The sequence below is a fragment of the Papio anubis genome, chromosome 2, assembly GCF_008728515.1.
Source record: "Papio anubis isolate 15944 chromosome 2, Panubis1.0, whole genome shotgun sequence".
Classification (NCBI taxonomy): Eukaryota; Metazoa; Chordata; class Mammalia; order Primates; family Cercopithecidae; genus Papio; species Papio anubis.
Window position 1 is genome coordinate 42995217 of NC_044977.1, and position 15970 is coordinate 43011186.

Sequence of the window (15970 nt, forward strand, 5' to 3'; positions counted from 1 at the left end):
CCTTTATTTCTTTTTTACAACCCTGGAATTTTTAAAGAATACACTTTTTCCTTTTTAAAAATAGAATGTTGATCATTTTGGTGTTTTCTTATGATGAAATTCAAATTATGCATTCTCAGAATATTATATAGCTGATGTGTCTTTCTCAGGATATAACATCTGGAGACACAGTATCCATCTAACATTAATGATGTTAGAGAGTGCTTGGTGAAGGAGTTGTCTAGCTTCTACTGTATAATATTTTCCCCTTGCAACTAAGAAACAATCCATGGAAAGACATTTTAAAACCATGCAAATATACTAATCCATAAAAATTTCCCCCTAGATTTAACATCCATGATTGTCCTTGCCTGATCCAATCTTTACCATGTTGGTTGCAAATGCTGATTTTTCCATTGCTAGCACTACCTCTGCATTTACCAGTCAACACTCAGCATTCTGTTTTAAGCCATAGCCCTCAGTTCTACTTTTGCGTTTTTATATAAACTCATAAATTCCCACCTCCCATGGTTCATAATCAATTAGTGTGTAAAGCAGAGGATTTGATTCTGGGGCATGTCACTGATGACTTCAAGAGGTCAGTGATCACCTTGAAATTGTGTGCAGTCTTCTGTGTTCTGACATCTTTCTAGGGAGAGTGTTCCTTTCATCAGAATCTTGAAAGGGTTCTGGACTCAAAAGTGGGGAACATGTTGAAGGGTTAGACTTTAAGCTGTCTGTAATATTTATAATACATTTGTATATCTGTTCCCCTGCTTTTTACCCCTAGTGATAACTGAAATGTTAGAACCATATTGTATGTCCCTCTGTAGTACATTCTATTTTTTGTCATCTGTTTTTAAACCACAACTTAAAATAGTACTGTATTTTGGTTCCTTTAAATTTTTTCCTAGAATATATAATAAATGTTAAGATCTTCATTGCCACCGTAGTAGCAGTTTATGGTGTATGGAACCAGTCTTGTGAAGCAGTGAATTACCTTGATTTAATTTGAAATTTTAAAACCAATGTTTTTTACACTATAGTTTTATTAGCTCTCTGGGAGTGAGCTACATGATGTTGTGCACTGACAGTTACCCAAATGTTCTCGCCTTCTCTTTCCTGGATGAGCTTCAGAAGGAGTTCATTACTACTTATAACATGATGAAGACAAATACTGCTGTCAGACCATACTGTTTCATTGAATTTGGTAAGGGCCTGATTTTTTTTTCCTTTTTATTCATCTCCATCCAATCATAAGTAATTTTAAATCTAATATTGGGTGGAGGGGGGACTTCAGCTATCTTGCTTTTGATAGAGTAATTTGGTAAATGATCTATAAATTATCGTAACTTTTTACTTAGATGCTTATTAGAAAAAAAATTGTGTTTGAACTGTGAAGGGGATTTTGAGTATTGGTCCAAAGAATTAATGCCAGAGGATAACTTCTCAATGAGAAATTTGTAAGCCAGAGATTCAGACTTTTGTGTTTCTGTAATAATCTTTTATAGTCTGCTTCATGTAGAATAGGGGATGGCAAACATTTGCTGGAAAGGACCAGATAGTACATATTTTAGGCTTTAAGGATCGTATAGTCCCTGTCACAACTATTCAGCCCTGCCGTTGTAGCTCAAAAGCAGCCATAGGCAGTACGTAAATGAATGCAGTTATATTCTAATAAAACTTTACAGAATAGTCAGCAGGCTAGATTTGGCCTGTGGTCAGTAGTTTGCTCAACTTCTGATGTAGAAGGAAAAAGTTGTAAATAGTAAAAATAAAATTCCACTTGGAAAATATTTAAGAAATGTCTTATATTAGTTTTATTCAATTTATTCTTTAAAACCTACATTCTAATGGTGTAAGCAATAACAAGAAAACAGATTTATAAAAGCATGCAACTTCTAGTGTGTGTTCTTATGTAATTGCAGCTGGTAAATCTGACAGATTTAATATTTCATGAGATAGGAATCTCTATAAAAATCAAGACTTTGGGCGAGGTGTGGTAGCTCATGCCTTTTATCCCAGCACTTTGGGAGGCCGAGGCAGTAGGATCACTTAAGGCCAGGAGTTCGAGACCACCCTGGGCAACAGAGAGAGACTCTGTACAAAAAAAATAAATAAGCTGGGCATGGTGGCAGCCCCAGCTGCTTGGGAGACTGAGGCAGGAGAATCACTTGAGCACAGAAATTCAAGGTTACAGTGAGCTATGATTGGACCACTGCATCCCAGCCTAGGTGACAGAGCAAGACCCTATCTCAAAAAAAAAAAAAAAATCAAGACTTTGGTTTAAAGTTAAAGCTCTTTTTTGTTTTTGCAATTTCTTGAAGTGGATGTAATACACTTAGGTAGTGTTAAATCCTTAGTTTATTTAAAATTACTGATTTCTAGAGGGTAAAACTGATGACTTCATGATATATTAATCATTAAACACAAGTAATATTGGAATACTTCATGACAAATTGAACAATTTTGAATAATAAACTACCTGTAATATTTACTATCCATAAACATCATATTCTGAAACGATTAATTGACAAGTGACTGCAAGGAAATTTATGTTTTATTTTACATAGATAACTTCATTCAGAGGACCAAGCAACGATATAATAATCCCAGGTCTCTTTCAACCAAGATAAATCTTTCTGACATGCAGACGGAAATCAAGCTGAGACCTCCTTATCAAATTTCCATGTGCGAACTGGGGTCAGCCAATGGAGTCACATCAGCATTTTCTGTTGACTGTAAAGGTGCTGGTAAGATTTCTTCTGGTGAGTTCTGGATCTCAGTTATTTTATTTTTTAAAAATCCTTGGGAAGAACTGAGAAGCTCTTGAAAATGAATTACTTCATTCTAATGTTTTAAATCAAGTACATGAGAGAATATAGAAGTTCAAAGCAATCCTTTTTCAGTGATTTATAAAGTAAGCTACCAGATATGTGACTAGTCAGGAAAATACTTTCAAATAGCAACCTCAGAGGATCTCTTTGCTAGAAAAACATTTTTTTAAATTTAAAATTTTTTAAAGTTAATTTTCATGGGTACATATTTGGTGTGTAATGTATTTATGGGGTACATGAGATATTTTGATACAGGCATGCAATGTGTAATAATCACATTAGGGTAAATGGGGTATTCATCACCTCAAGCATTTATTATTTCTTTGTGTTATAAACATGTCAGTTGTACTCTGTTATTTTAAAATGTACAATAAATTATAAGTTATTGTTGACTGTAGTCACCCTATTGTAGTATCAAGTACTAAATCTTATTCATCTTAGCTAACTGTATTATGTACCCATTAATCATCCCCCTTTCTCCCACCCCCACTACCCTTCCCATCCTCCGGTAACCAAAATTCTACTCTCTATCTCCATGAGTTCAGTTGTTTTAAACTTTAGCTCCCACAAATGAATGAGAATATGTAAACTTTTCCTTTCTGTGCCTAGTTTATTTAACTTAATAAAATGTCCTCCAGTTCATCCATGCTGTTGCAAATGACAGGATCTCATTCTTTTTTTGTGGCTGAATAATACTCTGTTGTGTATGTGTGCCACATTTTATGCATTTGTCTGGTGATGGGCACTTAGGTTGCTTCCAAGTCTTACCTGTTGTGAATAGACTGCAGTAAACATGAGAATGCAGATGTCTCTTCGATATGCTGATTTCCTTCCTTTTGGGTATGTACCTAGTAGTGGGATTGCTGGATTATATGATAGTTCTCTTTTTAGTTTTTGAGGAACCTCAAAACTACTACTGTTTTCCGTAGTGGTTGTACTGATTTACATCCCCACCAACAGTGTTCCCTTTTTTCCACATCCTCACCAGCATTCATTATTGCCTGTCTTTTGGATAAAAGCCATTTTAACTGGGGTGAAATGATGTCTCGTTGTAGTTTTGTTTTGCATTTCTCTGATGATTGGTGATGTTGAGCACCTTTTCATATACCTGTTTACCATTTGTATGTCTCATTTTAGAAATGTCTGATCAGCTCTTTTGCCCATTTTTTAATAGGCTTATTAGATTTTTTCATATAGAGTTGTTTGAGCCCATCATATATTCTGGTTATTAATCCCTTGTCAGGTGAATATAGGGATTCACATTCCCTTGTCAGTTTGCAAATATTTTCTATCATTCTGTGGGTTGTCTCTTCACTTTGTTGTTTCTTTTGCTGTGCAGAAGCTTTTTAACTCAATATAATGCAGTTTGTCCACTTTTGCCTTGGAGGCCTGTGCTTGTGGAGTATTACTCAAGCGATGTCCTGGAGCGTTTCCCCAATGTTATCTTTAGTAGCTTCATAGTTTGAGGTCTGAGATTTAAGTCTAATACATTTGATTTGATCTTCATATATGACTAGGAAAACATTTAAGGTTTCTTTGTAAACATTTTTCTAGAAATGAAAAATAGGTTATTTGTACTGCCTATTTATAGGCATGTAAAGTGCTTTACATTTTGTCAAAATGGCTACATTTAAGGCCAGAGTGCTTGACTGTCACAGGTGTAAATACTTTAGTGATCATCTGCTCAAACCTTCCATCCCAAAGAAGGAATACTATCTTCAACAACTGTGAAAGGATATAAACTTTTGCTTAAAATGAACACCTCGTTGTTTTATAAGGTAGCATATGACATTGTCAGACTGTATGTTTAAAAAAATTATTCCAACCTAAGCCTTTAGGGGAAAAAGAAAATCTTCCTTACGTAATTGAGCTAAAGTCGGCTTCCCTATGTCTACCAGTTTGTTTTGTGATCTCTTTCTCCCTTCCTTCAGCAGAACCAGAAAAAACAGTTAAGTCAGCAACTGTGTGTCCTTTCCATCCTCTTAGTCTAGTCTACTTCATATAAATATCTCCAGTTCACCAGTGAGAACACATGGACACAGGGAGGGGAACATCACACACAGGGGCCTGTCAAGGGGTCAGGAGCAAGGGGAGGGATAGCATCAGGAGAAATACCTAATGTAGATGATGGGTTGATGGGTGCAGCAAACCACCATGGCACATGTATACCTTTGTAACAAACCTGCATGTTCTGCACATGTATTCCAGAACTTAAAGTATAATAAAAAAAGAAAAATGCAAGACAATATCAACTATAGAATACGAGACAAACACATTTATCATTGTGTATTGACAAAGGGCGAAATTTTTAATTAAACTGTAACAAACATGCACCTTTTTGAATCACAAGGTCAGGAGTTCAAGACCAGCCTGGTCAAGATGGTGAAACCCTGTCTACTAAAAATACAAAAATTAGCTGGGCGTGGTGGCACGTGCCTGTAATCCCAGTTACTTGGGAGACTGAGGCAGAGAATTGCTTGAATCCAGGAGGTGGAGGTTGCAGTGAGCTGAGATCGCACCACTGTACTCCAGTCTGGGTGACAGAGCGAGACTCCATCTCAAAAAAAAAGAAAAAAAAAAAAAACCTCCAGTTAACTTAGCCTTTTCATTTATGGCATTTCAAATTCTCCCCATCCTAAAAGCTTCCTCTAGACATGCTTTAGTTTGTTAATATTCTTTAAATTTGGACTGAATACAACACTTCACATACAAATGTGGGAGAAGAGGGTAACAAATTTTATAAAAATAATCCAGTCAGTCAGTAAACAAGCAGATAACAATAACAAGCCCAGTTGGTCAGGGGTGGTAGGGGGAGGGTGGTAGGGGGAGGGTGGGCCAGTACCCAGATTGTTACAATATGTTACCTAAAATGTCCAATTTCCAATAAGTTATAAGACATGCAAAGAAACAGGAAAATGTGGCCAAGCATGGTGGCTCACACCTATAATCCCAGCAGTTTGGGAGGCCGAGGTGGGTGGATCACCTGGGGTTGAAAGTTCAAGACCAGCCTGACCAACGTGGAGAAACACGTCTCTACTGAAAAAAAAAAAAAATTAGCCAGGGATGGTGGCACATGTCTGTAATCCCAGCTACAGGAGAGGCTGAAGCAGGAGAATTGCTTCAACCCAGGAGGCGGAGGTTGCAGTAAGCCAAGATTACACCATTGCACTCTAGCCTGGGCAATGAGAGTGAAACTCCGTCTCAAAAAAAAAAAAAAAAAAAAGGAAACAGGAAAATATGACCCATACACTGTGAGCCGGGGACGGGGACAGAATGTAGGTAACAGAAACTGCCTCTGAGAGCAGTCAGGTGTCAGATTTAACAAAGACTTCAAAGTAGCCATTATAATTGTATTCAAAAACTAAAGGAAACTATTAAAGGAGTAAAGGGGGAGGTATGATAATGTTGCATCAAATAGACAATACCAATAAAGAGAAATTATTTTTTAAAAAGTGGAAATTCTGGAATTAAGTAAAATTACTAAAATGAAAAATTCATTAGAAGGGCTTAACAACAGATTTGAACTGGCAGAAGAGTTAGCAATTTGAAGATAGATAGAGATTATTTAATCCGAAAAACAAAAAAGAATGAAGAAAAATGAACAGAACCTCAGAAAAATAGGGGGCATGCCACCATAGGTGTGACAGGATACTGAAGAAGAAGGCAGAGAAAAAGCAGAAAAAATATTTGAGGAAATAATGGCTGAAAAGTTCCCAGATTTACTGAAGAACATTAATCTGCTCTTCCAGGAAGCTCAGTGAACTCCAAATGGGATACACACAGGAGATCCACAAATAGATGAATCATAGTAAAATGCTGAAATCCAAAGACAAGAAGAAAATCTTGAAATCAGCAAGAGAAGAACAACTTGTCACTTAATGAGTTTACCTGTATAACAAACCTGCACACATCTATCCCTGAACCTAAAATATAAGTTAAAAGAAAACCAAAACTCATCACTTACAGTGAACCTCAATAAGATTAACAGCTGACTTCTTAGCAGAACCAATAGAGACTAGTAGGCAATGGAATGACATACAAAGTGCTGAAAGAAAAAAATAAAAACTACTAGTAACCAAGAATCTTATATCCAGCAAAGTTATCTTTTAAAATGAAGGCAAAAGAAAGGCATTTACAGATAAATGAAAGATAAGATAATTTGTTCCTAGCAGAATCACCTTATAAGAAGTAATAGAGGAAATTCTTTGCTGGGCGTGGTGGCTTATGCCTGTAATCCCAGCACTTTGGGAGGCCGAGGCCGGCAGATCACAAGGTCAGGAGTTTGAGACCAGCCCTGCCAACATGGTGAAACCCCCGTCTATACTAAAAATACAAAAATTAACTGGGCGTGGTGCCATACACCTGTAATCCCAGCTACTCAGGAGGCTGAGGCAGGAGAATTGCTTGAACCTGGGAGGTGGAAGTTGCAGTGAGCTGAGATTGCACCACTGTGCTCCAGCCTGGGCAACAGAGCAAGACTTCATCTCAAAAACATAAAATAAAATAATAATAATAATAATGGAAATTCTTTAGGATGAAAACAAGTGACCCTAGAAAATGATTTGAATCCATTTGAAAAAAAGCAAAGAACAAGGGTAAGGGTAATTAAGTAATTTGAAAAGACAGTAAAGGCCAGGTGTGGTGGCTCATGCCTGTAATCCTAGTACTTTGGGAGGCCAAAGTGGGAAGATCCCATGAGCCCAGGAGTTTGAGATTGCAGTGAGCTAGGCTGCCCTCCAGCCTGGGCAATAGAGCAAGACTCTGATGCGTAAAAATACATTAATACATTTTTCTTCTACTCTCTACTCTTAACTGATTTAAAAAGTGATCATATAAAACAGTGCATATATAATATCATTTAGGCCTATAACATATAGAAATGTAATATATTTTCCAATACAGCAAAAAGGACATGGGCGGTAGTTAAGTTGTACTGGGCTAAAGAGATTACTCCAGATGGTAATTCAAATCAACAGGAACTAATGAAGAAAGCCAGAAAGATAAGATAAATATTAACAAGAGCTATAAATATATAATTACTATCCTTTGTTAGCATTTTTAGAAGACATAAAATTCTATAAAGTTATAATTTATAACAATGTATTTTGGAGTTTGTGATGTTTATTGATATGTATAACAGCAATACCACAAAAAGGAGATAAAGGGAATACAGCTATATAGGAGTAATGTTTCTGTGGCTCATTAGAATTTAGTATAAATTCTTACAGTTAAGATGTACATGGTAAGCTTAGAGCAACCACAAAGCAAATAAAAAGTAGTAAAAAATTATTGAAGTAAAATACCGTACTACTAAATATTCACTTAATGCAAATTAGAAAAAAAAAAAAAACAGTGAAGGAAGGATAGAGCCAAAAGCATCAGATGGATAAGACAAAAGGAAAAAAATGGCAGATGTAAATCTGTATCAATAATAATATTATATGTGACTGGATTTTAAAAGTGTTAATATATTAAATAATCCAGTCAAAAGATGGAGATTGTAAGATTGGAGTAAAAATTAAAAAGCAAGATGCAACTATATGCTGTCTTCCTTAGATTCAAATATATAAATAGATTGAAAGTCAAAGGATAGGCCGGGCGCGGTGGCTCAAGCCTGTAATCCCAGCACTTTGGGAGGCCGAGATGGGCGGATCACGAGGTCAGGAGATCGAGACCATCCTGGCTAACACGGTGAAACCCCGTCTCTACTAAAAAAATACAAAAAACTAGCCGGGCGAGGTGGCAGGCGCCTGTAGTCCCAGCTACTCGGGAGGCTGAGGCAGGAGAATGGCGTGAACGCGGGAGGCGGAGCTTGCAGTGAGCTGAGATCCGGCCACTGTACTCCAGCCTGGGCGGCAGAGCAAGACTCCGTCTCAAAAAAAAAAAAAAAAAAAAAGAAAGTCAAAGGATAAAAAAAAATACATAAAGAGCAAAAGAGAGCTGGAGTAGCAATAATAATATTAGACAAAATGGACTTTATGACATTGTTATGAGAGGTAAAGCATGACATTTTATAATGATAAAAGGATGAATCAATTAAGATAGAGCTATAAATGTATATGCATTTAACAACAGAGCCCCAAAGTACATTAAGTAAAACCTGCCAGAAGTGAATACAGAAACAGACAATTGAACAATAATAGTTGAAAACTTAAATACACAACTTTCAATAATGGATAGAACAATTAGGCAGAAAATAAGAAAATACAAAACTTGAACACCTGCACCACCATACGCCGATGAGACATAACAGATATCTATTAGGATACTCCACTTAACAACAGAATTTATGTTCTTAAGTGCATGTGAACTATTCTCCAGGATAGACCTTATGCTAAGCTAAACAAAACAAAAAGAAAAACAAAACCTTCATGAATTTAAAAGGATAGAAATAGTACGAAGTATGTTCTCCAGCCACATTAGAATGAAATTAGAAGTGAAAACAGAAATTTGGGAAACTCACAAATACGTGGAAATTAGAAAGTACATTCCTAAATAGTGAATAGGTCAGAGAATAAATCAGAAGGGAAATGTGTACTTTGAGATGAATGAAAACGAAGAGTCAGCATACCAAAATTTACAGGATGTAGCAAAAGCTATATTTAGAGGAAAATTTATAGCTGTAAATGCGTATGTTTAAAAAAATAGATTTGAAGACAACTTTCCACTTAAAGATAATGGACAAAGAAAAGCAAATTAAACCTAAAGCAAACAGAAGGAAGGAAATAACGATTAGAACAGAAACAAATGAAATAGAGGATAGGAAAACAGTAGAGAAAAATCAACAAAACCAAAAGTTGGTTCTTTGAAAAAACTGACAAACCCTTAGCTAGATTGACCCAGAAAATAATTACTCAAATTAGAAATGAAGGGGCCAGGCACAGTGGCTCACGCCTGCAACCCCAACGCTTTGGAAGGCTGAAGTGGATGCATCACTTGAGGCCAGGAGTTCAAGACCAGTCTGGCCAACATAGCAAAACCCCATTTCTCCTAAAAATACAAAAAATTAGCTGGGCATGGTGGCACATGCCCATAATCCCAGCTGCTCAGGAGGCTGAGGCATGAGAATTGCTTAAAACCTGGGAGGTGGAGGTTGCAGTGAGCTGAGATCACACCACTGCACTCCACCCTGGGCAATAGAGTGAGACTCTGTCTAAAAGAAAAAAGAAATGAAAAGGAAGGCATTTCTCCTGACCTTCTAGAAATAAAAAGGATTGTAAAGAAATACTGTAAACAAGTGTATCCCATTAAATTCAATAACTTTGATGAAATGGACAAATTCCTAGAAAAATACAAACTACTGGTAATGATGCAAGAAGATAATCTGAATAGATCTATAAAAGCAAAAAGATTCAATTAGTAATAAAAACTACCCACAAAGAAGACTCCAGACCCAGATACATTTACTGGTAATTTTTACCAAACAGTTAATGAAAAGTTAATAAACAATTATTTACAAATAGTTCCAAAAAAATAGTAAAGGGCCAGGTGCTGTGGCTCACACCTGTAATCCCGCCACTTTAGGAGGCCAAGGCAGGCAGATGGCTTGAGCTCAGGAGTTCAAGACCAGCCTGCGCAATGTGGTGCAACACTGTCTCTACAAAAAATACTTCCGTATTCTGTGACGCCAGTATCATCCTAATACCAAAACCAGGCAAAGTCATCACAAAGAAAGTAAAATGCAGACCAACATATCTTACGAATATAAACACAAAAGTCCTCAACAAAATACAAGCAAACCCCATCCAGCAATGTATTTTAAAAATTAGAACAGGCACTGTGGTTCATGCCTATAATCCCAGCACTTTGGGAGACTGAGGCAGGAGGATCACTTGTGCCCAGGATTTTGAGACCAGCCTGGATAACATAGGCAGACCCCATCTCTACAAAAAAGTTTTAATAATTAGCCTGATGGTATGCATGTGTAGTCCCAGCAACTCAGGAGGCTGAGGTGAGAGAATCACTTGAGCCCAGGAGTTTGAGGCTACAGTGAGTGATGATGACACCACTGCACTCCAGCCTGGGTGACAGAGCAAGACCCTGTCTCTAAAAGAAAAAATTATAGTTATGTGCTACATAACAACATTTTGTTAATGATAGACTGAATATATGGTGGTGATTTCAAAAAATTATAATAGCATATTTTTACTGCACCTTTTCTATGTTGAGATACACAAATACCATTGTATTACAGTAGTCTACAGTAGTCACTACAATAACATGCTGCACAGGTTTGTAACCCAGGAGCAGTAGGCTCTACCATATAGCCTCGGTATGTATTAGGGTGTACTATCTAGGTTTGTGTAAGTACATTCTATGATGTTTGCACAGCAATATCACATAATGACACATTGTTCTGAATGTATCCCCATTGTTTAAGGATGCATGACTGTACACCCTGACCAAGTGGGATTTATCCCAGGTGTGCAAGTTTGCTTTAACATCTAAAAATCAGTTAATATAGTATATTGATAAGAAATAAAAAAAAAAACACGTGATTATCTCAATACATGCAGAGAAAGCATTTGACAAAATTCAACAGCCTTTCATGGCAAAAAAAAAAAAAAAAAAAGAATAGAAGGGAACTTCCTCAACTTGATAAAGGTCACTTATGGAAAACCCACAACTAACATTATACTTGATGGTGAAAGACAGGATGCTTTTTCCTAAGATCCAGGGAGAAGACAAAGATGTCTGCTTACGCTACTTCTACTCAACATTATACTGGAAGTTCAAGCCATAGCTGGCCATTGGACAAGGACAATAAATGAAAAGGCATGTAGATTGCAAAGGAAGAAATAAAATAACTCTATTCACATATGACATAATCTTTCATATAGAACATTCTAAGGAATCCACTGAAAAACTATGAGAACTAATAAATGAGTTCAGTGAGGTTGTGGGATACAAGATTAATATAAAAAACAATGGTATTCTATATACTAGCAGTGAACAATCTGAAAATGAAATTAAGAAAATCCTATATACTGAAAACTATAAAACATCATTGAAAGAAATTAAACAAGACCTAAATTAATGACAGGTAGTCTCATGTTCATGGATTGAAAAACAGTATTGTTTAAACGGTTGTACTTCCCAAATTGATAGAGAGATTCAGCACATTGTCTATAAAAATCCCAGCTTTTTTTTTTGTAGAAATTGACAAGATGATCCTAGAATTCATATGGAAATGCAAAGGATGGAGCATAGCCAAAATAATCTTGGAAAATGTTGGAAAAGTACAAAGTTGGAGGACTCACACTTTCAAACATACTACCAGCCTGCAATTGTCATGACTGTGTGGTTCTAGTTTAAGGATAGATACATAGATCAATGGAGTAGAATTGAGAGTACAGAAGTAAACACATTATGGTTATTTAATTTTCAACAGTGATGCCAAGACAATGGTGAAATAATAGTCTTTTAGACAAATGGTGCTAGGACAACTAGGTAGCCACATGCAAAAGAATGAAGTTGGACCCCTACCTCAAAAAAAATATAGATTAATTAAAATGTATCCTTAAAATTAACAACAAAACTATACAACTCTTAGGAGAAAACATACATATAAATCTTTGTATAGTCTTGTATTAGGTTTTTAAGACTTGACACCAAAATCAGAATGAAAAAAAAAATACACCAGGCACAGTGGCTCGCACTTGTAATCCCAGCACTTTGGGAGGCCAACGCGGGCAGATCACTTGGGCCCATGAGTTCAAGACCAGCATGGGCAACATGTTGAAACTTCGTCTCTACAAAAAATACAAAAATTATCCAGGCATAGTGGTGCACGCCTGTAGTCCCAGCTACTTAGGAGGCTGAGGTCGGAGGACGGCTTGAGGCTAGGAGGTGGAAGTTGCAGTGAGCTGAGATCGCACCAATGCAGTCCAGCCTGGGCAACAGCCAGACCTTGTCTCAAAAAACAAAAGAAAAAAATGGGCAAGGTGGACATCATCAAAACTAAAAACTTTTTTGGAGATAAGTTCTTACAATGTTGCCCAGGCTGGTCTCATGCTTGTGGGCTCAAAACAGTCCTCCCACCTCAGCCTCTAGAGTAGTCTGGATTACAGGTGTGTACTACTTCACCCAATTCAAAATTGAAAACGTTGTTCTTCAAATAACACTATTAAGAAAGTGAAAAGGCAACCCACAGAATGGGAGAAAATACTTGTAAATCATATGTCTGATGAGGAACTAGTATCTAAAATATGTAAGTACCTCTTACAACTAAACAATAAAAAGACATAGTCCAGTTTAAAAATAGAGAAAGGGGCCGGGCGCGGTGGCTCAAGCCTGTAATCCCAGCACTTTGGGAGGCTGAGATGGGCGGATCACAAGGTCAGGAGATCGAGACCATCCTGGCTAACATAGTGAAATCCCATCTCTACTAAAAATACAAAAAATTAGCGGGGCGTGATGGCGGGCGCCTGTAGTCCCAGCTACTCGGGAGGCTGAGGCAGGAGAATGGCATAAACCCAGGAGGTGGAGCTTGCAGTGAGCTGAGATCTGGCCACTGCACTCCAGCCTGGGCGACAGAGCGAGACTCCGTCTCAAAAAAAAAAAAAAAAAAATGGAGAAAGGATTGAACTAGGCATTTTTGTAAAGAATTTGTACAACTGGACAATTAACACATGAAATTGTTACGTCACAGTCATTAGGGAAATACAAAGCAAAGTTACAAGGAGATGCCACTTCATACCTATTAGGATAGCTAAAATTAAAAAGATAGACAGTAACAAGCGTGGATGAGGATATAGAGAAATTGGAACCCCTATACTTTGCCAGTGGGGTTGTAAAATTATGCAATCACTTTGGAAAACAGTTTGGAAGTTCCTCAAAAAGTTGAAAAGAGTTACCGTATAGTCCAGCAATTCTACTCTTAGTTATACCCCAGAGAAATGCAAACATATGTCCTCACAAAAATGTGTGTATGAATATAGCATTATGCAAAATAATTCATGAATAGCAGCATTATTCAAAGCCAAAAAGTGTGGACACCCAACTGTCCATCAACTGATGAGTGGATAAATAAAATGTTATATATCCATATAGTGTATTAATAATTCAGCCATAAAAGGGAATAAAGTACTGATATATATAAAACAACATCTATGAATCTTAAAAACATTATGCTAAATGAAAGAAGTCAATCATACAAAGGTCTCATATCAATCATTCTCTTTATATGAAATGTCCAGAATAGGCAAATCTGGAGAGACAGGAAGTAGATTAATGATTGACAGGAGCTAGAGGAATGGAGGGAAATAGGCAGTGACTACTACTAATAGGTACAAGGCTTCTTTTGGGGGTGATTAAAATATGGAATTAGGTATTTACGATTGTTGTACAACTCTGTGAGTATACGAAAAACTCCTGAATTGTGTATTTTAAAAGTATGAATTTTATTGAATATGGATTATATTTCAATTTTTAAAATCACTAATAAATTCAATTATTACTTTGAAGACTTCCAGTTCTAGTAGTGATGGAGTAGGTAATTCAGATCACCAGTCCCACTGAGTACATGTAGAAAAGCTCAATGAAATGTGTATATTCTATAGAATATATGTGTCTCATCTAATATAGAATTTAATCCTATATAATCTTCCTGATATCTCTGGAGATCCAACAAGATTTCTAAGAATTAGTGGGATACAGAGGAGGATGGAGGCCCAGGGAGATGAGCTCAGTGTTCAGAGCTACTTTTTCCTTTGGTGCTTTTACCCATTTTGGAGAGAGCAGTTGACAGATTACAGAACAAGGTCTGCCAAGATGGTGAACCTTATGAGCATCTCTCCAGCTTTGGTTTATGACCTCAGATTTTTTGCACCCTAGGAATATGGGTGAGCTTAGTTTTGAATCATACTGTTCTCTAAAATTGGAGTGAGGTGATTCCACTGTGCTAATTCTCCAAAGGTCCTGGCAGAAGCAATCAAATATCTTCCTTGGAAGAAGATAGTGTCATAAGCTTCAAATTATGTCTACAACAAGATTTTGAAAATAAAATGTTTAGCAAACAATCATAGATAATTAAGCACCTTAAGAGACTACACTACATGAGCAAAGATCATCAGAAACTCCAGCGCGCGCACATGCACACACACACACACGCACGCACGCACACACGATCTGATAGAAACAATGGAAGCCAGAAGACAGCTTAATGATAACTTTGAAAGGATGAAAGAAAATAACTGCAAATGTAGAATTCTGTGCTTTACAAAAATATCCTCAAAGAATGCAGTGGCAAGAATAGATATCCGTGTATTTTTCCTGATCCTGATATTAGCAGCGAAAACATTCAGTCTCTAGGTTTTGCTGGTCATATGGCCTCTGCTGGTATAACACATGAAAGTAGCCATAGGTGTTACATAAAAGAATGAGTGAGGCTGTGAGGCAATAAAACTTTATTTACAAAAATAGGTGGTGAGCTAAATTTAGTCTGTGGGTCATAGTTTGCCAACCTGTGCTGTCTGCTAATCTCTGGCACAGAGTTGACATAACCTTGTGACAGTATGGTAAATATACTGGTATCTTTATCAGATAAAAGTACAATGCTTCTGATTTTTCTCTGTTTATCAGGATAGAGAAAAATGTGTTACCAAATGAGTACCTACAGATCAGAGAATGAATTGTTTTGTTCTATAAGAAGACTGCATTTGGAAAAGCACATGCAGTTGAAACCTACAATAGTCTACTGTCATCCTCCAAGACACATCCATTTGGGAGACATACTGGAGAGTTAAATGGGAATATAATAGGAATTGCTACCTATATGTCTTTTAAGCCTTGGATGGTGGCACTGATCGCTGTAATTACCTTGATGATATTTGTGTTGGGGGAGCTCCAAAACTTCCATTGGCACTTTCTTCTCTAATTCCATGGGTCTGGGAGTCAGTATTGCAAATGATATCTGTTCATTAATATACACTAAGGATTCAGGAATATAACCTAAATTAGGGGTGGGGGTCCAACCTGACTCACCAGGATGTGGACTCTATTAGAAACTCCATGTATCACCTGACTTCCATAAGTCCCCACCCTGACCCGCAGTAACATCCTGAATCACCAAACGTTAGACACTTGGAAAATGGGGAGAGTCTGGTATTTGTTACTGTTTTAAGGAAGAGGGGCCAGGTGCAGCGGTTCATGCC

At 37.0% G+C, this 15970-nt stretch overlaps 1 protein-coding gene across 8 annotated transcripts in view; it reads left to right on the forward strand.

Annotated features, from left to right (window-relative positions):
• SEC22A (SEC22 homolog A, vesicle trafficking protein) overlaps positions 1–15970 on the forward strand; it is a 72267-nt gene that overhangs the window by 20888 nt on the left and 35409 nt on the right. For all 8 annotated transcript variants that reach the window (XR_001899626.3, XM_021934129.2, XM_003894020.5 and 5 more), the window contains exons 4-5: positions 1026–1189; positions 2553–2747. Coding sequence is in view for 7 of the 8 variants with exons in the window: in XM_021934129.2 (XP_021789821.1) it covers positions 1026–1189; positions 2553–2747 (359 nt within the window). In the remaining variant the exon portion in view is untranslated. The remainder of the gene's footprint in view (positions 1–1025; positions 1190–2552; positions 2748–15970) is intronic.